The sequence below is a fragment of the Eptatretus burgeri genome, chromosome 2 (assembly GCF_056783735.1).
Source record: "Eptatretus burgeri isolate ZD-2024b chromosome 2, Ebu_testis_v1, whole genome shotgun sequence".
Lineage (NCBI taxonomy): Eukaryota > Metazoa > Chordata > Myxini > Myxiniformes > Myxinidae > Eptatretus > Eptatretus burgeri.
In genome coordinates, this window is record NC_140962.1 from 155,155,624 (window position 1) to 155,181,252 (window position 25,629).

Below are 25,629 nucleotides of genomic sequence, written 5' to 3' on the forward strand. Positions count from 1 at the left end.
GTGTACGATGGTCTCGAGATCCTAACTTGTGGGAAGGAGGGCGAGCCAGAACCGATCCAGAAACTGCAGGATCTTGTGAACAGGTACGGAACCCGTGCAGAGACTCTTGAACTATGTTAACAGGTAGGGAATCTCTGCAGAAACTCCAGGATCTTGACAACTGTTCGTATGGCATGCATCTAGAAACTTCAGAACCTTAACAGATATAGAGCACAACTTGTTCTCTAGAAAACCCTTGTCTATTTGCAGATGACTCCACCCTCTGCCGTGAGCTCCCTCATCCTTCAGATAGGCAGACAGTAGCCTATTCCCTCTTTGCAGACTTTGTGTGATGTCATAATATGAGTAAAGTCTGGTGTTGGCATAGTGATAAGGGTGCTTTGCTTGGGATCTTTGGGTCCTGAGTTCGAGCCCCGTTGGCTGCTGAATTAACACCAGGTGGGGTTGGCTCCGCCTGTCATCCTTCGGAGGTCAGCGAAATGAGTACTGAGTATAGTCGCTCCCCAACAAAATGATAGCTACCCGACAGATAAGCTGCCATGCGCAAGAAGAAGATAATACGAGTTCCCTTACAAGGAACTTTTGATGCAGGAGGGCCCATTAAAGCCAGTGCTATTATTCCCAACCGATTGTTTGTCTGTGCTCTATCCTTTTAAATTCTAAGTGTCAAGCAAGAAAACGGCATGTACTATTATTGAAGTCTTTGGTATGATTCGGCTGAGGTTTGAACCACAGCACCCCCAGAGTCAGAGCAGACGCTCTCACCATTAAGCCACAGATTCCTTGACACACTCACAAGCTGGTGAAGCACTTGGAATACGTATCAATGCTGAGAAATCTCGCGCACTCACTCTCTCTGAAAGGACCGTGCGGCAAACCCTCCCATTCACCTAATTAACATTCCTCTGAGGAAGTTCAATCACCTAAACTCCTGGGCCTCACTATCAGCCATGCTCTTTCTTGGGCAAATCAACTCTCCAAGATGTCCTCGAAAGGCAGATGGCAACTGGGCATCCTTCATCATGCAGTGATTTTCTTTTGGAAAATCTCAAATTTATCGACCAACATGGCCTTCATCCGCAACTCTGGAGTACGCGCCCCTGCCTCACACCTCGCACATCTTGATACCATTGAGCCAACAGCCCACCCCCTCACCCCTGCCAAGGTTTTACATGATCTGGAAGTAACCCATCTCTGGTGAAATTCCCAAAAATCCAGGCTCACTGCTGACCTCATCATTTGTTCCTCTTTTCTTTCTCACCTCCAGAACCAACTTCCTCGGTCTGTTCAATCCCATTATTCTCTCCAGGGCTTCGACACAGCTGTTCATGACCCCATCCATATCCGTGATATTTGTCTACTCTCATGAGCATTTCTCCCAAACCCACCCCTTCCGTTCCAGTTGACTGTCCCCTCTCCCCTCCTCCCTTTTATTGTTCCCAGTCTCCCTTCTTCCTGTGTTTGAGCTGGTATCCAGCTTGTTTTACCACCTGTCTTCCTTCCCTTCCCATTTCCTTCCTCTCCCATACATTAAGAGTGAATTTTTTTTTATAAGATAGGCCCACGCATGAACATTGATGTCTTCAGATATTTTTCAAATTTTTATCCTCGGTTGTGTGTGGTCTAAAACTCAGAAAGCCAAATTTTTGATGTGATTGACCCATTCCCTGCCGTTTGGGCCACACCCAAAGTTTGGAGATTTTGACACCCTTGAAATTTTTTTTCCATTTTCAAAGTGAATTATTTAGAATAACCATCAGTTGCCCAAGGAAATTCCTTTACAAACTTATTTTATGGTTTGGGTACTAAAATATTTTGTACAAAAATCTATGGGATCTGGATGCTTATGGAGAGTGGCGCCACCTATAATCCCTTTCGGCAAACATTCACTTCAGACTTTCTCTGGCCGTATTTTTAATAACCATCAAGGTCCTATGGATTTTATTGGTGCATAAGACAGTACAAGTACTGTACTATCATCTGAAAGTAAAACATTCGTGGGACCTTGGTGGTTATGGCAGTACAGGGGGTCTCAAGACCACTTCGGGACATACGAAGCCCTTTTTCGAGCCACACCCACTCCCATAACCATCCTAATATTTTAAACTAATATTATCAAATGAAAGTTCCATATCTATACTAACAAAACCAATAGTAAAATCCATGGGACCTTTTAAAAGCAAAGAATAAAACAAGCCGGTAGGCGACATGGCTGCTCGCTCTATATGGAAAGCTGGCCGACGCGACTCACCGGTATTCATGTACATGCTATCAATCAATTTAGCAAAATAAATATGATTATCACAGCCCTCTTAGTTTGTGCCCAGAAACCCGCCTTGTGAAATTTCAGGCATGTTTCCAAAGAGACTCCAACAAATGGCAGCCCTGGTAATTCCATTTATCTATTCGCTAAAGATTTTATTTTTAACCTCCGCCATCGAAGATGGATGGAGGTTACTGTTTTCACCCCTGTCTGTTTGTTTGTTTGTTTGTTTGTTTGTGAACAGTATTACGGAAAAACTCCTGGACGGATTTCGACGAAACTTGGTGGGGGGATTAGGGATGGTCCAAGGATCATGCCATTAGATTTTTGACTTGGTCCAAAAAAAAACTTCGAAAATTTTGCAACTTTTTTTTCAAAACAATTTCGATTTTATTTGAAAAATATTTGAATTTTTGTTTTTGCATTTCTACATGTTTTAAGTGATTTCCAACCCCCCCCAAAAAAATTTGTTAGAGAAAAAAAAACAGAAAATTTTGCAACTTTTTTTCAAAAAAATTTCGATTTTATTTGAAAAATATTTGAATTTTTTTTTTTGCATTTCTACATTTTTAAGTGATTTCCAACCCCCCCCAAAAATTGTTAGAGAAAAAAAAATTGGAAATTTTGCAACTTTTTTTTTCAAAAAAATTTCGATTTCTTTTTTTGGCATTTCTACATGCGCGTCGATCTAGTTTCGTTTATTCAATCGTGGTTCAGTAGAGTCTGATCCGTTTTGACCTACAATGAATAGGATATCAGGTTCACTTAAGTGACCCAGCAGCATTGGCGGCGGAGGTTTTGCACTCTACCGAGTGCCCCCCCCCCCTCTAGTTTTATATGATGCTGTAAGCCATTCTCCTTGGGCACAAAAAAACAGGTCCCTCGGAGGTCCAGTTTCAGAGGTATTGACTTTTGTTTTACAGTCCACTAAGTGTACGATGTACGATAAAGTATTTTAGCTGTTGCTAAGCAATGGAGGTGTGCATAGCAACCATTCATTTTTGTGTACATGCTGGCCACATTGTACACATTTCACCCAAGTTTCATCAACATCAGACTCTTTTTCTTTGAGATATTCGCAATTAACTGTTTCTGAAATGTTCGACATGTACTCGCCCAAAACCTATCTCCTCCTACAAATATTTTTTGTTAGGGCTGCAAATTGGCATGAAGGGAGCTAGATAGATTGCGCACAGAACTCTAAGCTTCGATTTTTTTTTTCGATTTTTTGACCACTTTAAGGGGCTGTTGCTATGCTGTTGCTAGGGCCAGGGGTCCCATATTCGAAAGCACACGATTCCCAGAAATATTGGTCCTACCTATCAAATTTCATTGGAATCGGTTGAGTGGTTTAGCCCCTAGGCTTGACCAAAGTTTCGTGGACAGACAGACAGATGGAAATGTCCAGAATAAGGGTGCTCTAAGAGCAGCCAACAGGTCCAAAGTTGCCTTGTTTGACAGATAATGTACATAGCGATGTTCATATAATGTACAGGTATATGGGCACGACATGTACATGGTCTGCCTCTGTCACCAATTTCCATCACATGCTACAGAAGTCCACTATATTCCATTGCTGATTCAAGAGTAAAGTACTTTCACTAAATGTCTGATCTGTTTTTGGGCCATCCATCCTAAAAATCTATTTGTTTCCTTTAACCCCATCCTGTTTTGAATGTGGCCGAGATAGGTAGAACAAGCTCAAATGAGCTAAGATCCTCGTTGTCTTAATGATGACGTCATAAAAACGAATATGATGTCATTGTGATATATCAGGTTTGCGATAAATTATCTGTGCTATTGCCCGGCTTGATTCCCGCAAACAAAATTCAAACAGCTTGCCCAGTTTCGGAGATCATGGTATAGGCGATTTCCATGAGCGGCGATATTATGACGTCAACTTTTTTTTTTGAAGAAGAATTTTCAAAATCGGAGATGGTTACTGCCTGCGCGTGGGCTTTTTGCATATACATGGGAAGTTTCACGAAGATCCGATGAAAACTCTGGGTTGTGAAACAAAAAATGTCAAAATATAGGAATGACGTCATAAAAATTGATATGACGTCATAGTGATGCATCATATGTGCGGTAATTCATCTCTGCTAATGCCCTGTTCAATTCCCGCAAACAGAATTTAAAAAGCTTGCCTAGTTTCGGAGATAATTTTTTAAGCGATTTCCATTTAGCGGAGATATTTTGACGTCATAACTTTTTTTTCTTGGAGGAATTTTCAAAATCGGAGATGGTTACTGTCTTCACAGGGTATTTTTACATATATAGGGTGTCCCCCAAAAAATACAACTTTTAAAATGCTTCGTTTGATCCTAAAAAAGCAGTAATTTTGTCACTAATGCTTCATTTCTTGTTGCAGAGACCCTGAAGTTTTTTTTGATACCAAGCAAGCGCTAGAAAAATGCCAACACTGACCGTACAACAACGGACGAAAATTGTTGAACTTTGGCACCAGACCAAAAGTGTCATACAGGTGCAACGTCTTTACTCGAGACATTTCGGTATCCACTTGCGCCATGCACCAAACTTTTGGACAATAAAGTGCACCATCGCAAAGTTTACCAATGTGGGAACCATCTGTGACCTTCACAAGGGTCACAGTGGTCGGAAGAGGACAGGTCGTAGTGAAGAAAATGTGGAAATGGTGAGACAGGCGGTCGTTCATAGTCCAAAAAAAAATCGATTCGATGACTTTCTGCCGAGACAAACATTCATAAGAGCACCGTTCAGAGGATCCTTCGCCAAGACATTCATGCCTTTCCATACAAAATTCAAACGGAAACGGTGCTTACCAATTAACAGAAACGCAAACGACTCGACTTTGCAAATTGGTTCTCAGGAAAGTTGGAGGAAGATGCAGACTTCCTCAAAAAACTTCACATGACGGACGAATGCCACGCTCACTTGTCCAGGGAGGTAAACAAGCAAAACTTTCGGTACTGGGGAACTGAAAATCCTGGTAATGCATCAACTGAACTGGTGCCTCGATCTGTTCTCAAAGTCACCATGTGGGTGGCGGTTGGTTGGGATGGGATAATTGGTCCATACTTCTTTGAAGATGACCAGGGACGCACTTGCACGGTAAACCAGAGGAACTATCGCGAAATGATTCAGGAATTCTATCTGCCTGAGTTACGTACTCAGGCCCGTAGGAGAAACAACCTGATCCAGATGAGAACCCAGTGGTTCTAGCAAGATGGGGCACCGCCCCATACAGCCAGGGAAACAAGGCGTTTTCTCAACCAACATTTTGAGGGCGGCTTTATCTCCCTCTACGAAGACGTTGAGTGGCCTCCGTATTCCCCTGACCTTACTCCTCCAGACTTCTTCTTGTGGGGGTATCTCAAGGACAGGATCTCTGGAAACCCTCGGCCTCAGACTCTTGATCAGCTGAAGGAAAACATCCACTGAGAAATCCAGAACATTCCTCAGGAAACTTTTCCCAAAGTGATGGAGAGCATGACCACGCGTTTGCAGGCAGTGATCGGACAACGTGGAGCCTACGTCGAACATGTGGTCTAAAAGAAAACGACGATTCTATCCAAAAATTAAAATTTTGGTGGCAATTTTGACATTGGTACAATAAACTTCAACCTTTCAGCTTTCTATCCAGCCATCTATCTTTTAAAAAAATATATGTTATGACCATCCTCTTTGCAGATGAAAAGTATTTTTTTTGGGACACCCTGTATATGCCAAGTTTCAGGAAGTTTTGATGAAAACTGTAGGCTGTGAAACAAAAAAAAAGTCCGCAAGAAGAAGATGAAGAACAACAACGTGAGTAAGACTTAGAGATCCTCCATGAGGATCCAAAAATGTTTTTTCGATATTAGTCTTTTATTTTCCTGAAAAGTTTGAAGAAAATCCATGAAATATTTGGATACAATTTATGTAACTCTTGGGTAGGATGGTTTATAAGAAACAGACTATTTTTTAGGATGGTCCATGGGAATCTGTCGACATTTTTTTTTCTATGCTAAACGTTTGATGTACGCCTTGGCATCTTCATAATCTTTCTTTTGGAAGATCAGCTGGCATCGATTGTTGATAACCGTTGGCGGATGCATCTTGCACAGAACTGTTGAAATTGGGTGTTCTTCGATCTCTGATGTACAGGGCCAAATGAATAATTCCTTTCCACACAAGTGAAGGAATGAAACCTTGACAGCCTCTCCATTCTCCAGAATTCGGTGATGCTATACTGGTTAGCGAGCGAGCTCTTCGTGGCAGAAATGGGCTGCAAATACCATGATTTCCATTGTAGAAAATGCACGATCTATATGCCATGGCTGAGTCATGTCCCCTGAAACAAAAAGATGCATTTACTGTCGAGCAAAACTATGTGTTTGGAGAAGTAGGCCGAAACTTTTATTGGTGCATGAATAAAAGGATTTTTTTTTTCTATAAGATTTTATTTCGCCGATGTTTTTCCATAATGGACTGAACGTGAACAGCAGGAAGCAATGTTCAAATCACCCCATTTTTCTACTGGCTTTCATTCAACAAACCAAAATATAAATAAATCAACTAAACATGAACTAGACTCAGCCATGCTATCCCTGACACCGTGGCATTAGTATGACCTACATTCATAATGCCTAATGATATAACTATGCTGATTTCACAGAGGAACAGACAGTAAACACATGGTATGCTGGATTTCAAAACTACTAATCCCAGATAACCTTTGACCTATTTATAAGCAGACAAATGTTGTTAATTGTAACTTACCAGGTATGATATATAAGGATTGGGGGGGACATAAATTCAGCTTTCTTTTTTTTTACATGTTCTTTCATCTTGCCTCGACAAAGAAAAGGAAATTACAAATGGCATGATGGGAAAAAGTCATGTAAGGCAGCAAATACAAATGAAATAAATCACCTTGCATCTCATAATTACGTGGTTTCAAGATAAAGAATGTATACAAAAGCCAAAATTTGCTCAAAACAGCATTTATTTCATAATACATACATATTTTGCAGTTTCAAATAGAATCGGCAATGGAATATAGTGGACTTCTGAAGCAAGTGATGGAAATTGGTGACAAATTATATGTACATCGATATGTACATTATCTGTCAAACAAGGCAACTTTGGACCTGTTTTATCGTTTGTTTTTAAAAGGTCCCACGGATTTTACTATTGGTTTTGTTGGTATAGATATGGAACTTTCATTTGATATTAGTTTCAAAATATCAGGATGGTTATGGGAGTGGGCGTGGCTCGAAAAAGGGCTTCGTATAGCCCGAAGTGGTCTTGAGACCCCCTGTACTGTCATAACCACCAAGGTCCCATGAATGTTTTACTTTCAGATAATGGTACAGTACTTGTACTATCTTATGCACTAATAAAATCCATGGGACCTTGATGGTTATTAAAAATATGGCCAGAGGAAGTCTGAAGTGAATGTTTGCCGAAAGGGATTATAGGTGGCGCCACTCTCCATAAGCATCCAGATCCCATAGATTTTTGTACAAAATATTTTAGTACCCAAACCATAAAATAAGTTTGTAAAGTAATTTCCTTGGGCAACTGATGGTTATTCTAAATAATTCACTTTGAAAATGGAAAAAAATTTCAAGGGTCTCAAAATCTCCAAACTTTGGGTGTGACCCAAACGGTGGGGAATCGGTCAATCGCATCAAAAATTTGGCTTTCTGAGTTTTAGACCACACACAACCTCGGATAAAAATTAGAAAAATATCTGTACATCAATGTTCAAATGTTACCATTTTGAGCCTATCTTATAAAAATTCACTCTTAACCCTTTCCCAATGTGATGTGTGTGACACGTGAGCAAAAATGAAAAAAAGAAAACAGTTATGATGATGATGATGTTGATGATGTTTGCTGTTGACAAATGCTTTTGCTTCCTTCATAAGTTATTGGCAAATGTATTTTCTTGCAGAACGCCATGGAAAAAATGCTGCTTCTCCGGGGACAGCGAGTACATCTGCGCGGGATCGGCCAGGCAGCACGCATTGTACATTTGGGAAAAGAGCATCGGAAACCTCGTGAAGATCCTCCTCGGAACACGTGGAGAGCTTCTGCTCGACGTCGCTGTGAGTAGTTATTCCGCGCTCCTGTGGGATGAGATTTTTGTTCCGTGACTCGCTCGGAGTTTGATCTTTGTCCCTCGGTGCCATTTGTGCCACCAGTGGCATCCTGTCCGACCGATCATCGCGTCGATATCGAGCGGAGTCGTTTCCATATGGGCACAGAACCAAGTGGTGAGTGTTGGTGACTGCCATCAAGATCTTTAGAAACATTGGATTTTATTTGGTTATTAGGTTTGGCTCCGATTTCCGACACAGATGGGAGTTTAACCGTCTGAGAGTTTGCCAAACCGCGGTATTTCAGGAAAACTGGAGTGCATTCGCTCCCGACTTCAAAGAGTTGGACGAGAACGTGGAATACGAAGAAAAGGAGTCCGAGTTCGATATCGAGGATGAAGATAAAAGTGAACCGGAATTAGCTGGTACGGGCCTTCGTGAAACGCGTCGGGTTATCGGTTTGTTCCGTCGGCATACTTGACGGTATATTCTCCTTCCAGGAGCGGATGCCTTGGAGGATGAGGAGGTGGATGTGACGAGCATCGATCCAATCCAAACGTTCTGCAGCAGGTGGGCATCGGCAAGATCACCATGAAAGCACTTTGACATCGGTAGTCTTTCCCTCCTCAATCCCCACCAAAGTACCTCCTACATCAGGCTACTCATTTTGCTGTTTTTTTTTTTTAATTTGTGACATCTACTTCCCTGTTAGGACATTTTATCGCTTTCTTTCGTGTTGTTCAAAGCCGTTGCATAAAAGTACACTCGTCTCCAAACATCCTTGTGTAAGAGTACGTTTATATCTCTTGATGTCCTTGTCAATGTGCAACTCCTTCACGAGGCTTCAAAATCCGTTCACCGACTAATGCTGGCAGACAGGACACCCGACTTATCGTCTGTGCGATGGACAATGTAATTTGTGATGTAAAGGCTTGCCTGAAAAGCTATCGTTTTCCAGTCTGGTTGGAATTGGAAGGCGAGTGCGTTTTCTCTGTGCCATCGTATATCAATGGGTCCCACACGTGCTCTCCGCCATCGTGTGGTACCCTTCGATAGACTCTACCGTGCATGGACGATAATCCCCCCCCCAGACTATGCAGCTCAACGAAAAGCACAATTTTATCTTTGAGCTTCACAGTCTGGGTTTGATTCCTGACCTGAACACTGTACAATTGGTGCTTCGTTGGCCGGGCCTTGCATCGATATGTGCGCCGTCTCTTGAGATGGACGTTAATCCGGGTGTCCCGTCTGCTGGTATTAGCTGGAGATGTTAAAGATCTCACGGTGAGTCGTCATGAAGGGTAGGTGAGTTATCTCCCACACCCTGGACAAATTGCAAATTGGTCGCCACAATGTGCTCCGACTCAACATTAGGCCCGGCTTGGCCTGTTCCTGAAAGACTTGGGCCACAAACCCTCCCAGGCCCAACACCACAAGAAGGTGGGCTAAATTGGTAATGACGTCATAGTATTTGCAGTATAACACTGGTGAGTAGTTTCCCAACTTGGTAGTTTTTGTTTTTTTAAGGGGTGACCCTCCCAACACGAGTGCTTCCCTTTCTTTGCAGTGATGAAGAGACTGAGGACCCAGACGCCCTCCTCTACCTACCCATCTCTCCAGAAGTTGAGGAGCCAGAGGAAAACCCATACGGACCCACACCGGATGCATTGCAGGTTTTATAACTTACCTTGACAAGCACAAGCTTGACTCGTGTACTTCTTCAAACGACAATCGATACCACTTCTTCACCGTCATGTTGTTGCTTTTCTTTAATGAAATGATGGCATCGAGTGAACCGACCGCCATTGTCACCCGCTCTGTACCTCGTCGTCTCTGATCGACCTTTCTTACAGCAGACGACGACAGGAGAGGAGTTGAGTGGCCAAGAACGGAAGCGCCAGTTGTCCACCGATGGGACACAGTCTCCCAAAAAGAAAAAGCCCAAGACTACCAACATTGAACTGCAAGGGGTCCAAGCAGAAGGTGTGGAGAGCACCTTCCCACCTGGGTGCTCTATTTGTATTCGTTAAACAAAAATAATACCAATCTGCTCTTTTGTATTTCATGTACAACTATAATTTGCCGTCTGTGACTGAGCGGTGGTTTGAGAGCAGCTGCTAAAATGGGAAGAAGAACCCGCAGAATATAATATAATATTGTGTAATTTTGTAATCATTACCTGATCAAATTATTTTGTCACTTCATTGCTAATAACATGTCATGAGTCGAGTGCCACGTGTGCCCCGAGGCGGCGCATTGTTGGGCTCCCTCACGCATTTGTTACCTCTGCCACCGAAGATGGACGGAGGCTGTTTTCACCCTCGTCTGCCCGTTTTGTATGTCCGGGAGTAGGACTCGTCAAATTTTATGTACGATTCGGACGAAACTTGGTGAACAGGTTTGGTGAGTAATGAGGACTCGTTGATTAGACTTTGGTGAAGATTCGGATGAGAGAATTTTTAATTTTATTTCGATTTCAGTGATTTTTTTTTTTCAACAATGACAGGGCCAAAAGCTAGACAGAGCATGATATCTCAACACATTGTGGACAGATTCGAACGAAACTTGCCGGACGAGTTGGGTCGGTGATGATCACCAGCTCGATTTTGGAGGTCTGGATCCAGATCCGGCCTATCGGTTGGCTCCGAAACGTGACCTGCTCAGCTTGGCGGAGGTGTGCGCTCCACCGAGTGCCATTCCAGTTCGTCATCCTTCATTTGTAAAATACAACAGCTTCGTCATCTCCCACACCTGTGCTCGGTCCTCTCCCCACTTCTTTAGCCTGGCAATTGATGCTTTAAAGAAGCTCAGCGTAAGGATATAAAACAAAAAAATTAAAATAAAATAATTGCATCTCGTAATTTTCCATTTTATTTTTTTTAATCTTTTTGTAATTTGTGATCATTTCCCCGTTAAGCATGTTACCTCGTTTTCCGTGTCGCGGAGCATGTTATACCATCTTCCACAAAGTGGATGAATTTTTAGATCCTCGTGGAGGATCTCCAAGTCTTACTCACGTTGTTGTTCTTCTTGTGGACTTTTTTGTTTCACAGCCTACAGTTTTCATCGAAACTTCCTGAAACTTGGCATATATATGTAAAAAATACCCCGCGCAGACGGTAACCATCTCCGATTTTGAAAATTGCTCCGAGAAAAAAAGTTGTGACGTCAAAATATCTCCGCTAATGGAAATCGCCTAAAAAATTATCTCTGAAACTCGGCAAGCTTTTTGAATTCTGTTTGCGGGAATCAAACGAGGAATTAGCAGAGATGAATTACCGCACATATGATGCATCACTATGACGTCATATCAATTTTTATGACGTCATTCCTATTTTTTTGACTTTTTGTTTCACCACCCAGAGTTTTCATCGGATCTTCGTGAAACTTGCCATGTATATGCAGAAAGCCCACGCGCAGGCAGGAACCATCTCCGATTTTGGAAATTCTTCCTAGAAAAAAAAAGTTGACGTCATAATATCGCCGCTCATGGAAATCGCCTATACCGTTATCTCCGAAACGAGGCAAGCTGTTTGAATTTTGTTTGCGGAAATCAAGCCGGGCATTAGCACAGAGAATTTATCGCAAAGCTGATACATCACAATGTCATATTCGTTTTTATGACGTCATCATTAAGAGAACGAGGATCTCAGCTCATTTGAGCTTGTTAAATTAATTAATTAATTAATTTTTGTGTGTGTTGACAGAACTGCACCCACTGTTATGCGTGAAGGGAGATGGAAAGTCCAAGAGGAAGCCAACCGGCCGACCCAAAGGCGTCAAAGGCAAGGATAACACTCCGAACAAGTCAAAGGCTTCCAAAGGAGATAAAAACCGGACGTTTGACGGGTCTGGAAAAGCAAGGGATCTCCTGGATCCAGCACCAGGTACGTATAATGTTGTGCCTTTTGTCAGTTCTGATGAAGTGCGGAGGGGGTGGGGAGCCTATTTCAAACGATGAGAGCAGCGCAGGTACGTATCCGACGATCGATGGAAAAACAGATCCACCCATTAAATATGCGGGCCATGGAATTAAACCATGGTGCAGGTCTTTTATTTTTTTTTTTTTTTTTGGGGGGGGGGGGTTACCTCCAGCAAAACCTTTCATTCTTCCTCAGGTTTTATAGGAAAGGGTACTGGCTTGGTTTTACTGTTGACCTTTTGAGCTCCAATCGCTAATTTTGTCACGTAACGTCTCGCAAGACGTGAATTAAACGTTGTTTCATCTTTAATTTTATTTTAACGTTGTATTTATGCGTCCTATGCCTGGTGTTGGCTTAATGGTTAGGGTGGTGGGCTTGGGATCCTCGGATCCTGAGTTCAAATCCCACCTGGCTGTTGAATTAATGCCAGGTGGGGTTGACTCTGCCTGTCATCCTTCCGAGGTCGGTAAAATGATTTCCAGCGTGCTGGTATCCTGTGTTGGAGTGGCGACATGTCCAGGATTGTTTCCAGTAGCCAAGGAGACTGCTTCGGCAGCATCAACGCTCCGCACAGAGTACGGTCCCAATGGATGGATGTATTTATGCATCACGACGATGATCGATTTAGGATCGTTCGTTAACACAGTTGGGCTACTCACGATCACTTGAGAGCAGCAATTCCATGAGATTGTGAATCGGACGTCGTTTTGAACGCGATCTCACTACCGACACACGTTGGTGTAACTTTGAGTCCAGTAATGTCTGAGGGATGGCACGACCTGACTGCCGGCGACCGAGACAGAGACAGAGACAGAGAACGACGAGCAAACATCCGAATGCTTAAACCTGTATTTTTCTCATGGTCAGTTATATGTGGTCTTCTCTTGAGCAAGTACTCTCACTGATGTTCGTTAAGATCCCACAAACCAGCAATCAAGGCGAACACCGAGGGACAGTGCTTAATTATTGTTGAAGTCACATTTTGCATTACGTGGCATTTCCACGAGTATCCGCTCGCGTCCATATCGAGAATAGGCGAGTGCTGTCCGTCCCACCCCGAAACAGGGAAACGCTCCTTGGAGAGAGGGGAAAAAAAAAATTGAGTGAAAGTTAACGCAAACTTATGAGAAAATTGCAATTTATTTATTTATTTCAATTGGACAAAAAAAAATCAAAAAACAATTGAACCTGGGTGGTGTATGGGCAGACCGCTACCTTGATCGCTCCCACAAATTTTTTCTCTGCTCTTAAGAAATAAATCTTCCACTTTTGAGCTCTTTCAACAACCAGGCCAAGAACAGAAGGCTTCCTTTTTTATTTATTATTATTTTTTGTTTTCATTTTTTAATGTCATGGTATATATATATATATATTTTTTTTTTTTACCCAGGGCTTCTGATAGTTCATCATGTTGTAATAGTAGTTTGAAAATGCTGCATCACCTTGTTTTCCAGGAGCAGACATTATGATAAATACCTGTGGGCAGTGACGAAACGTGCTCGCACTCGAGATCCCGACGGCTGCCGTCGACTTAAGTCGGAGCAATCGCAGCCGCCCAGAGCTTGCGGCCTCGTCATCGAGCAATGCAAGGCACCCCTTTGCACTCTTGTTAGGGTGAACAGTTTGGACTGGAGAGTGGAGCCAAAAAGGTTAGTTTGGTTTCCAAGAAATAACCAACGCCGGTTTCCTTTCACTTCCTGCTCCAACTGAGCTCCGCGTCCCTCGGACGGGCTCCGTGGACGTTTTGTGATATCCTTTGCCCGGATACCAAGGTGTCCTCGTGATAAATGAAGACTTACAGAAACATTCCTGCTCGTTAGCCTCTTGTTTCATGTAAAGTTTACGAAAAAAAAAAAAAGGATTTGTTTTGGTGACTTGGCAAAGGGTTTTGAGGACCGGATGTACAGGATTACAATAGAAAAAGCATTTTCATATTAAATACATTTTGAATTGTAATATCTTCCTCCTGCTTCCTCAGAACGATTTTTTTTTTGTTTTTTTTTAATCCTTTGGTGTTTTGTACATCAGAGCTTCTTATTGGCACTTTCGAACATGATTTAAGGCTCGTAGTCGAGTTTTTGCACACACGAATACATGAGGCATAACACAAGACTTAGATGAGACGAGCACAACCACTGAGCTTGGGGGGGCGGGGGGGGAGTGTCGTCTCAGATCGACCAAGTCTGAGACAAATCTGCTAATTTGCGGAAGTCGAGCAATTTCATCCCTTCCCCACCTGCACGGCCTGGGTCTTGTGAAGATGGAGCCACATGTTAAACATTTAGCACCAAGGAGGCATGGCACTGCTGTTTCTACATATGATGTGCCCCCTGAAGGTTAAAGAACTTGGTAACTTGATCAGGGTGCATGAGATAATTCGCCTACACTTCGTGAAGGACACAGTGGGATCTTTAACGCCCATATACTAATCCTAGCACAGGGACTAACCGGTTTAACGTCCATCTGATGGACGTTGCACACATTACCTCTCTCCTTACCTGTGAAACACCAGGATGATAGTTTATAAGCTGGGCCAATATTCAAACCCAGGATAGACATCTCAGGCAGGTGTGCATACCTCGAAGCATATCCTGCTGGCACATGTTTCCTCTGCAAATGATATTGACTCTGCTGGGAATATATATATATATATATATATATATATATATATATATATATATATATATATATATATATATATATATATATATATATATATACACACACACATACCCAGGCAGTGCCAATAAAGGGATGGCCAAGAGGTACGCACACTCGCGTTGAAGCTGTGTAGCCTGGGTTTGAGTTCCGACCTAGCTATAAAACCGTCATCCCGGTGTTTCACGGGCAGGGCGATTCATCAATGTGTGTTCCGTCCCCCAGACGGATGTTAAACCGGTTTCCCATCTGCCAGCTCTCGGTGGATATGAAAGATCCCACGTGGTGCTTCGCGAAGAGTAGGCAAGCCATCGCCGGCAGCATGGCCAACTTCCAAATTCCTGCCCGAAACAGCAGAGGGGATTTCATCGGCGGCGCAGCCACGCCTTCAGCCAATGACGCTACCCCACAGTCTTGTGCTGCACACGAACGAAGTGTGTCCATTTACAGGCATGTCAGGTGACATCTGGAAAACCCAATCTATCTATCTTTGGAGTACTAGTGGTACCTTGTTATGTCTGTCTGTCAATGGTGTGAGCTCTGAATACTTTATGCTTGCTCCACGTCAGGTATCCAACCCATCCCTCTGCCCCCAACGTACTGATTTGTAACCTGTCACCTGAACACACTGATGTTTTCACCCGAGAAGGAATAGAGAATTCTGGTCATTCTTGAATCTATCTCGTCGACTGGATCCGATTGCGTCGGTGCCCATGTTCTCAAATCCTGCTCAGCTGCTCTCACTTGCCCTCTGCTCCCTTTGGCTTGAATGGTGGAATAAAAGCTCCATTCAATGACAGGCTGGATAGCTTCCAGTGATAATTGAAGTCCATCATTGCAAGTGACATTGCCTCCTCTGCTCAAACACCTTGATCTCCGATCATCTTGACGCTCAATACTAATATGCGGATGCTTCTCTTCTCTCCTGTCGGAGGTCTTGAATGTCAAGTGAGGGGTCTGGGCCGTCTCCTGCTCTGCTTTCCAACCTCACTGCCTGTAGAATACAAGGCCACCTTCTTTTCTGGCTTGTTGAGTCCCTCCAATCACGCAGTTGGCAGCTCGCTCTCAACGGAATCCTATCGGCTCATCCTCTATCCCTACCCATGATCTTTTCTATCCTCAACTCCTCCCGTCAACTTGGACGATGCCATTTACTTCTCCCTTGGTTACGTGCAGACGATAAACTTGCTTTCTCATCCAATCCCATGACTCGCATTGAAATTTTAGGTTCAAATCCTAGACAGCACAGGTGTTTGGCATTGGCTTGTTGTGTGATTGTAATTTGTCAAACATGAGATGCACAAACTCCTCAATGAGCTTTTGATCAGTTAAAAAACAACAAATCGAACCAACAAGTCATTATTGACCTCACCTGTTCGCAGAGCAAAGGGAGAGACTCCTGGAACACGTGCGAGTCTGCACGCAGATCTACGGTAATCTAGATACCCTGGCAAGGTTCTTGCAATGTCAAATGCTCAGTCTTGTGTTATGATTGCGAGGTCTTGTTTACCTCGGGTGGACCTCCATTTGGCTGCTCGGATTGCTTTCCCTGTCCTGGGAACTTTTTTCCAGCCACTCAAAGCCCATGGATCGAGCAGCAGGTGTTTGGCAAAATCATTGCTTGGAACCGACTCGGACCCAAAGCGGATAGACGTTCAACTATGCCTCTTCTTCTTGTTCTTTAAAAAAAAATCCATGACTTGGTAAACAATTGACACTGAATTAAAAAGGGGGAAAAAAAAAAGTGCAAAACATTTAATTCCATCCCGATTGGTAATCGTACTGTATTTAAAAGCCACGTACGTACAAATCATTATAGTGGGATTGAAAACCGGATCCCAGTCGTCCAGGAAATAAAAACCGAGTCCATCGGTATGCAAATAGCTCTCTTTACAAACGTCGATTATACTGCGCGGAATTGAAACGTGAACAATGGACGTTTAAACAGCAGGAGTGTGCTTGGTTAAAAAGACAAACAAACAAACGCGCTCGTGTCTGCAAGCAAAGAATTTTTTTTAGACGATTTGTTCAATAAATTAACAAACAGAAAGAATCGTTAAAATATATTTTCTACGACTTTCAGATAGTGTTTCATTCGAATCTTATCTTCCATATAAACCTCTGTTGATGACATCTGGACACTCGGTTTCGGTCATTTTGCAATCTACCTGCTATGGCTTGGAACGTCCCTTTGTGTCTGCCTTCGTAAGACGGTTGATATTGGAAGCTGCCGGTAGCAGCGGCGTTACGAAGTTTATAACTTGGGAGGTATGTGCATTTTTTTTTTTTTTTTTTTGTCCCTGCGAGAAGAGGATGACCAGTTTGGGTTCCTCGGTGTTCTCAGTACATGGGCAGGACATTCTATGACTTGGACAAGACTCCTCACTGTTGAATACATCATCATGTAGGGCGTCCATGACTGTGAAGGCAGCGAAGGGCGAGTCGAAAGAACTCGGCAGAGTGGATGACTGCATGATGCAGATGACGATCGGTGCGGTGGCGTTCCGTGCCTGGGACGCTCCATCGCCCAGATTGCTTCCTCTCTGTGGATAATTATCAACTTGTAACGACGATCGAGTTAATTGTGACACGACAAACTTGCACAGACATTTAAAATATTGGGTGAGCTTCTGGCTTTGTACAATGGGAGCCGTCTCGCTGCTCCTTGGGGTGCACTCATTCGGCATCGCCGTTCATCAGAGGGACGTCGATCTTGGGCGTAGACGGCATGGATGGGGAGCTGTCGCCTGCTGCCTCGGACATGGCCGCCGGCACCTGTCCCAGAGATTCCCAGCAGGGAGTGCCGCTTCCGTGGGCAGAGAGTGACGCCGGTGGGGGTGAGGATGATGCAGAGGTGGGTACAGACCTCGGTTTCTCCTTAAAGTCCGTCACGATAACCGTCAAGCTTCCCACCGTCACCTCCAGGTGCTGCGCGCTCTTCCTGTCGATGTTCTTTAACCGAGGCCTGAGATCCCGTGGGGAGACGCACCGTTAGTTAAAGGTTCAGTTCAGAATAATCCACTTTGCTATACACAAGCGTTGCATGCCTTACCTGACTTTCTTCCCATTCTTTTTGTTGTGCGACAGCGCATCCTTGTCTTTCTCCGTTCTGTCCCTTTCACCAACTTTCTCCTTTTTGTCCTTCTTGGCTGGAGGTGGTGTGGTGGAATACTGCTGTACTACTTGCTGTGCCACTAGCTGTGAATAGCGAGGTTTGCTTTGTGGTTAGGGGGTGGGTGAGGGTTGAGAGAAGAAAACAAATGAAATACATTCACAATCGGTTGGTTAGTAACAATCACAAGGTTGGGTGAGCACATCTCTGTTTCGACTCATCTTCAAGTACACCCATCGTTGGGCAAAAAGGCGCAACGGACTGTCTGCGAGAGATTTGAATGATCACTCCGCGTGCACGAAGCGAAAAGCGGGGTTAAGCAAATGGTCGATGTTTTGCGGGACTTTGGTTCTGAATTCTTCCTGGTCGGTCACGCATGTGCAGAGAGCGGTGAGAATTTTGTTTCCTTTAGTTTGTCTTTTTGTCTCTCGATCAAATAAAATAAAAATAATTCAAACGAGAAACTTTTTAAGGATGTCAAAGGGCGCACACAGTTGGCAGGAAGAACAAATGTAAGGTGCTAAATGAGGTGGTGTTAAAGATGCTGCATCAACGGCGGTTAACTTCCGAAAAGGTTTATTTATTTAATTATCTACTTGAACACTGGAGAACACAAATCACCTTTTTGGAGCTTTAAAACCTTCCGTTTAGCTTGATTTCAATATTATGGCATTTTACATCAAGACGATCAATCAAATGGGCCGCTCACCGTCTGTGCCCTTGTTCCCCAATTCTGCATGGGGTCACGTGTTGTATGTACTCTCTCTTTACTTTTAATTGAACCACAGACAATGTTTCAACTTGAGACAAATTTAAAGCACGTGTCAGGCCGAGGTTCCAAAACTGCGATGACGATGTAATATAAGGAAGAATTCCCCCCCCCCCCTTGCAAACAATCATTAAAAGGTGCACAATGTAAAATTTGAAATACACAAGTTAATTGATATCACCTGGAATTCAAGTCTAATTGACCAAGGTCTAGAGTAGGTGTGAACACCACTGGCAGTACCCGAACTGAAAAGTGCACAACCTGTAGAATGTACTCACCGGGTCGACGTCCCTTTGCGAACGTCGCACATGCTGCACTTGAACGCCTCGGCTTTGTTCCGGTACGTGCAGACGCTGCAGTCCCAGAACCCATCGTCTGTGTGCTGGGGTTTTGTAGAGCGTTTTGGTCTACTCGCCAACGCAGGGGGGTGGGGGCGGGATGGGTCACCGAGGGTGGGTGTGATGGAGTAAACGACAGAGAGAGAGAGAGGGACTCATTTTAATATACCATGCTGGTCTTTCATCCTAACGTCTTGTGTATAAAATGTACGCATGATGAGGATATGAGGCCTACCATTTGTGAATTGCAATGATGTCATTCGACCATGGCCAAATCAGCGTTGTAAAAGGAATTTTTGAACTGGTATCCCAGCAGAATGAACAGTGGGTTCGGATAGGAATACCAAGCAGATCTTCTACCCACACGATCTCCATAACGTGTCATTACCCCTTGACAACTCCGTAACCCGTCTCTGTGCTTGAACGTCACCCAGTCATGACTCGGTATCCACTGCGAGGTGGTTCCAGTAGACGTAAGGTGTACAACACAGTCGCTCGCGTGATCTGACGAGCGAAGAGCGAGCACCAGGACTTCGAGACGAGTGTCCATTTCTTTCACTCGCCTTTATTAACATATGAACAGGAAGCAAGAACAGGGGTTTCTTCGGTTTCCTCCTCGTTCGTACAGAGTACAAACGAGTCCCTGGGAGATAAACCGGGCTATCCTACATCCAGCGAAGATCGATAAGGAGTGCACGGAACTCCCCTTTCAAGGTGAGTAAGGCCTTTTCTCCGAACGGCAGTTTCCAACAAAATATTTTGGAGATCATCTTGATGGTTATTCAATGAAAGTTTAATGGCATTCCAAACAGATAGTCATCACTTTGAACTCTTTCTTCAAACTGGCATTGTTGTTTTTAACCGCCTCTCTTCTAGTCAAGCTCTCAATCCTCGTGACTTAACTCGGCTCCTCCACATGAGTCACCATGAACTTTTCTTTCAAGCCTGTTTTTTTTTTTTTTGTATACCTTGTCGAGGCTCGTACGAGAGCTAACACACAACGCACAGCAAGGGGGGGGGGCATGAGACGAGGGGTGGGAGTGGGAAGGACAAAACAGTGGGGAACAGAGACATTACGAGATCTGTGGAAGGGAGAGGGATGGGGTGGGGAACACGGCGTATACACAAGATGGACATCACGGGGACTTTCAGGAAGGAAAGCGGGGAATTTGAAGGAGGTGGGCTTGGGGTGGATTAACGGGGGTAGAAAAGATCGAGGATTTGGATGGGGGATGATAAGAGGTGGTGGTGAACAGCTGTTTTGAAGGCCTGGAGGAAAGAATGGGAATGAATAGAGTGAGGGAGTTTATTCCACAGGCAGGAAAAAAGAGGAATGAAAGAGTGAAGGTGAGCAGTGATTCGTGATTTTGGTAGTTTTACCAGAAGGGGGTTGTTGGCGGACCTTGAGCGCCCTGTGGAAATATGGTGGGGACAAATCGCAGACAGAGGGGGGGGGTGAGACCAGAGAAGAGACCGTATAAGACAGACCACCGAACTCTCTACGGTGAGAGAGTGAGAGGCCCAAAGACTCGGTCTCATTGCGGGAGATACCAATGATCATGGGACAAGTAAGTTGTTTTCTTTTTCAGATCTTCAGACCTCATCCCACTGGGCTAACCGAAACCAGCCATCACACGTACTCATGAAAATTAACAATTGATTACGATACAATGGATCACGTGTAATGTCTCAAACTTGAGGAAGATGAAAACACAAACCAAACCGGTCAGTCGCATGCCCATAAATCGTGCTGGCTGCCTCGCGTGACTTCCCAACGAGCGATTGATCACTGAAAGGCTGTGTTCTCAGAACACGTGGATGCAGAGACCATTTTGGTCTTAATGAAACGTAATAGCGAACAAAATAGATTTCATTATTTACTGTTTTAGCTGAAGGACACGTTTATTTCATCTATCTGAATGAGTTGCCCCACATATGCTTAATTGTGACCTTGTTGTTTTGATGGCCTGACAAGTGAATGTAGTTCTCGTACTGTGAGTGTGTGGTGCGATACCATTACATTTCGTTGTAGTTTTCGCCGACACGCGGGTGTCGTCGGGTATAAAGATTCTTAACACGATAATGATCAGCTCCGTCGGAGGTTCAGATTATAAAACGGTTCAGGCAGTAAGATTGACCTGTCCCTTCAGCCAGTCTTTATGAGATTTCCACTTGTACGACGGACAAAAATTGCCTGTCACGGATGGTCAGACGATGGTCAGAACCTCCTCCAAGTTAAACTTCCAAAATCCAGGCTGTGACCACACACCGCAACTGTGATTACACGCTTCCCCTGTTCACAGAACCGTATTCCAGAAACCGTTCTTCCCATTCTTTCCTCCAAGGCGTCAAGCAGGTGCTGAACCACCATCAGCTGGAGGTACGCGCACTCACCTCGAAGCTGTCCAGCATGGATTTCAATCCCGACTCAGCTATAATCTGTCGTACCAGTGTTTCACAGACAGGGTGATTCATCAACTTTCGTGCCGTTCCTCTGATGGACGTTAAACAGGAATCCCGTATTCTGGCATTGGTTGGTGGATGTTGAAGATCCCGTGGTGTCCTTCGCGAAGAGTGGGCAAAACTACTCGTGGCCCAACTCCTGCTGGGAAGGCATTGGCAAACCACCCAGTATAACCTTTTCCAAGAAACTACTTTGGCAGCACCGACACACTCTATAACAGAGTATGGTACACAGGAATCGGAACACCATTACGCCATGACGTCTCCCATCCTGGCCCATGATCTTCATTCCCCACGATCAACAGCAAACTTGACCTTCAGCGGAACCTTCCAAACGAAATGGGATAGACGCGTGCATGTTGGAGTGCCTGCGTTGCCAGTTAATCGAATCGTAAGCGTGTTCATAACACGTGAGGTCAGTGGTGTTTGTGTGTGAAGTTGACCGAGCTATCCCCCATATTATTTCTGGTACAAGGTCGAGGCTCTGGGAGGGATCAGGTGACGTACTGACTCGTTGAACCACAGCTGGACACAAGGAAGGGAATGAAGGAACAGGAAAAGGAGGGTAGGGAACACAATAACCTGCACGGAAGAGGGTTGCGTTAGGAAGGGTTAAAGTAACATTCGTACTTCGCACAAACACAAGAAAACACCCAATCGAGCCACGTTGGTCCATCATGTGTTCAAGCAAACACCACAGGTTGGTCCACCGGCTCTGGCTGTCACCCTCGTGGATAATATCACGGGTCGTCATGAATATAACAATTTGCCCACAAGGGACACTGTGAATGGTTGTGAGGGATGTGTCTGTTCACGACCGAGCACATTGTACAACCAATATACACAAGGTGATTAGACCACAGAGGTACACACCCCTCCCTGCCTGTCCGGACTTAACAGTAAAACACCTGTGCTCAGTCTATCCGCAGGTGGAAACCTTTCAGCTGGAGTTTTAATGTGCACTTAATCCAATGCTTGTGAACCCATTTACCTCTGAACTCTGACCCCCACAAGATGGGGAAATCTGAGAAAACCTCCAATTTGGATTAAAATTGGGTCTTAACCACCCCGGCTCTATCAATCACTCGGGTCTCAACCTCCCCGGCTCGATCAATCGCTCGGGTCTCAACCACCCCGGCTCGATCAATCGCTCGGATCTCAACCACCCAGGCTCTATAAATCGCTCGGGTCTCAACCACCCTGGCTCTGTTAATCGCGCGGGTCTCAACCACCCCAGCTCTATCAATCACTCGGGTCTCAACCACCCCAGCTCTGTCAATCGCTCGGGTCTCAACCACCCCGGCTCCATCAATCGCTCGGGTCTCAATCACCCTGGTTGAAGATATAATTTGGGTCTACTTTGCCAAATCCCAGTCGCATATCAAATGCGACTCCTATATTCACACAAGCAGGTTCAGGTGGAATTGTATCACTCTGAATCATTGATTTATTATGTATTTATTTATTACAGCACAACTGACCCACCCCACTCTTGCAATTGTAATCATCAGATATATGGAAGAGAAGGATCTAATCTATGTTGTCATTTGGAGTCATCCCATCTTTGCGTTTGATCGTGACCGCATGGAAAGTGTTGAATTGAAGACTGTCTGCACGTATCGAGTGTGTTCTTGAAAGTTTGTACAGAGGGATCAGTGATGACACGTTCAGGAAGGCCGGTCCAGTCACGAATGGCTCTCCAACCGACGAACGAGCTGCTGATGTTCGGTCTGCTTCGTCGTTCAACGGTGGCTCGGCAGCCGGCTCTGGTGAACACCTCACTTCTCATGACAAGAGTATCAAAAGTCATGACGTCTCGTGCACCGGGTGGGTTCGGTTACGTGCCGACACCAAAAGGAGTCTTGAATTGCCATCACAAACCATGGTGTTGGGTACCGTGGTGCAGTTTTCGCTCGCCAGCAGTTCCAGTTACTACCTTGGCATGGTTGAGGGAATAAGAGACACGCTCCGCGGCAGACACTCTCCATGCTGGATGGACAAGCTGCAACCAAGCTGCGTCTGCCAGAGCCGTGGCAAAGCGCTGCAGGACAGGGATGTTTGGAGAAATCTGATCATGAATGTCACCAGAAATCAGACACTATGTCATCATCCATATCTTCGATAAACGACTTTCATGTTCTCCATTTCTTTCTCAAACAAAGTTGAGGAGTTCAATAAGTTGCTCCAAATTTCTCTCATCCGCTTGGACTTGCACTACACATGACCAACATCAACCCTAACCCCCACTCCCAAACACTTAACTGCGAACCACCAGATTTAGTAATTAGGAGTTTACGCTCCAGTGTTTTAATTCATGGAAGATCTCACTGATTTTATTGAAGACAAGCACAGGGCTGCTGAGAGAGGGAGTTGAACCACCTCCGACCCAGGACGCTCGAACGGCTCATTCTTCCCAGGAATCTGGAACTCGTTTTGCCGACCTCGGAAGGGACGACGGGCCGAGTCAACCCGCCTGGTGTTCATTCAATGGGTACCATAGGGGGCTTCCAACTCGGCAGCCGAAGATCTAAAGACGGCCGTCTTAACCGTCAGGCTAACAGCAGGCTTTAATTATTTCGTCTGACACGTACGTAATAAGTAGATTTCGCCACCGAGTGGACGGACAGATTCATTCTACGTTGCGTTTCTATCTCCTCCAAAATAAATCCTCAGCGTCATGGCAACGGCGAAACCCGGTCCCCTATGAGGTGTGCGCGGGTCCATCCACCACGGACAACGCCATGGCGGGACTCTGTGCGACCCTCAGGCCAGGGGGAAGGGGGCGCGGGAGGCACGCACTTCAATCGCATCTCATTATCGTCGCGTCAGACGCTTCGCCGGACAAGATGTCTGCGCAGCCCCGTCCGGCAGTTAAGGCGGTTTACCGTGGGAATCTTCCGCGACCGAACGCCGTACCTGGAGACGACCCGCCGGTCTGACATGTCCGTGGAACGCCTTCGGCGGCGTTAGGCAGCAGCAGCACGGGCCGCCGCCCCTCCTTCCCTTCGCCCTTGGACCAATCGGAAAGCAGCGAGCCCGCCCACGTGCTTGGGGGGGCAGCCAATCGGCTTCCGGCACCAAGCGGCCGACGTTTCCATGCTGGGTGATGATCATTCGACCCACACGGAGATGTCTGTTGTCCGACCGGTGATTCTTGTTTGATTCCTGGCGATGAACCACCAACTCGTTTGTGATACACACCTGGTTTTTGTGGGTTTGTTTGGGAACATTTTCTACTTCCGATGGACGTCCCACGTGGCCTGCAGTGGAACCACACGGGGTGCTTCAAACTTTTAACCACCGCGGAGTGTGGTTTTTACTCACAATGTGGTCTCCTTGACACCTCACCCACATAACATCGATGGGTCCACAACGTCTGGGCTCACTCCAGCTGTCTACCAAGCAACGTCTACATCTACATCTACGTCTGCACCAGCTGTCCACCAAACAACGTCTACACCAGCTGTCTACCAAGCAACGTCTACACCAGCTGTCTAGCAAACAACGTCTACACCAGCTGTCTAGCAAGCAACGTCTACACCAGCTGTCTAGCAAGCAACGTCTACACCAGCTGTCTAGCAAGCAACGTCTACACCAGCTGTCTAGCAAGCAACGTCTACACCAGCTGTCTAGCAAGCAACGTCTACACCAGCTGTCTAGCAAGCAACGTCTACACCAGCTGTCCACCAAACAACGTCTACACCAGCTGTCCACCAAACAACGTCTACACCAGCTGTCTACCAAACAACGTCTACACCAGCTGTCTACCAAACAACGTCTACACCAGCTGTCTACCAAACAACGTCTACACCAGCTGTCTACCAAACAACGTCTACACCAGCTGTCTACCAAACAACGTCTACACCAGCTGTCTACCAAGCAACGTCTACACCAGCTGTCTACCAAGCAACGTCTACACCAGCTGTCTACCAAGCAACGTCTACACCAGCTGTCTACCAAGCAACGTCTACACCAGCTGTCTACCAAGCAACGTCTACACCAGCTGTCTACCAAACAACGTCTACACCAGCTGTC

General features: G+C 45.1%; 2 protein-coding genes across 3 annotated transcripts in view; one reads left to right on the forward strand and one right to left on the reverse strand.

The window, feature by feature from the left end:
• The window catches only part of RBBP5 (RB binding protein 5, histone lysine methyltransferase complex subunit), a 29,986-nt gene extending 15,776 nt beyond the window's left edge, over positions 1 to 14,210 (forward strand). The window contains exons 7-15 of one of the 2 annotated variants that reach the window (XM_085871703.1): positions 1 to 83; positions 8,187 to 8,340; positions 8,437 to 8,508; positions 8,639 to 8,756; positions 8,832 to 8,901; positions 9,899 to 10,004; positions 10,188 to 10,314; positions 12,039 to 12,218; positions 13,709 to 14,210. The exon at positions 1 to 83 is cut by the window's left edge and continues 37 nt beyond it. In XM_085871703.1, coding sequence (XP_085727829.1) covers positions 1 to 83; positions 8,187 to 8,340; positions 8,437 to 8,508; positions 8,639 to 8,756; positions 8,832 to 8,901; positions 9,899 to 10,004; positions 10,188 to 10,314; positions 12,039 to 12,218; positions 13,709 to 13,743 — 945 coding nt within the window. In that variant the 3' untranslated portion in view covers positions 13,744 to 14,210. Of the gene's footprint in view, positions 84 to 8,186; positions 8,341 to 8,436; positions 8,509 to 8,638; positions 8,757 to 8,831; positions 8,902 to 9,898; positions 10,005 to 10,184; positions 10,315 to 12,038; positions 12,219 to 13,708 lie in introns of both variants that reach the window. The other variant, XM_085871702.1, reaches the window with a different exon arrangement.
• A 2,456-nt stretch (positions 14,211 to 16,666) lies between these two features.
• Positions 16,667 to 24,643, reverse strand: LOC147033642 (YY1-associated factor 2-like). Its single transcript, XM_085871715.1, has 4 exons — positions 24,511 to 24,643; positions 19,072 to 19,200; positions 17,965 to 18,129; positions 16,667 to 17,877 (listed from the first exon to the last, which is right to left on the reverse strand). Exons 1-4 carry the CDS (start codon positions 24,534 to 24,536, stop codon positions 17,589 to 17,591), a joined length of 609 nt encoding a protein of 202 aa, XP_085727841.1. The 5' UTR covers positions 24,537 to 24,643; the 3' UTR covers positions 16,667 to 17,588.
• Between the last annotated feature and the right edge of the window lie 986 nt (positions 24,644 to 25,629).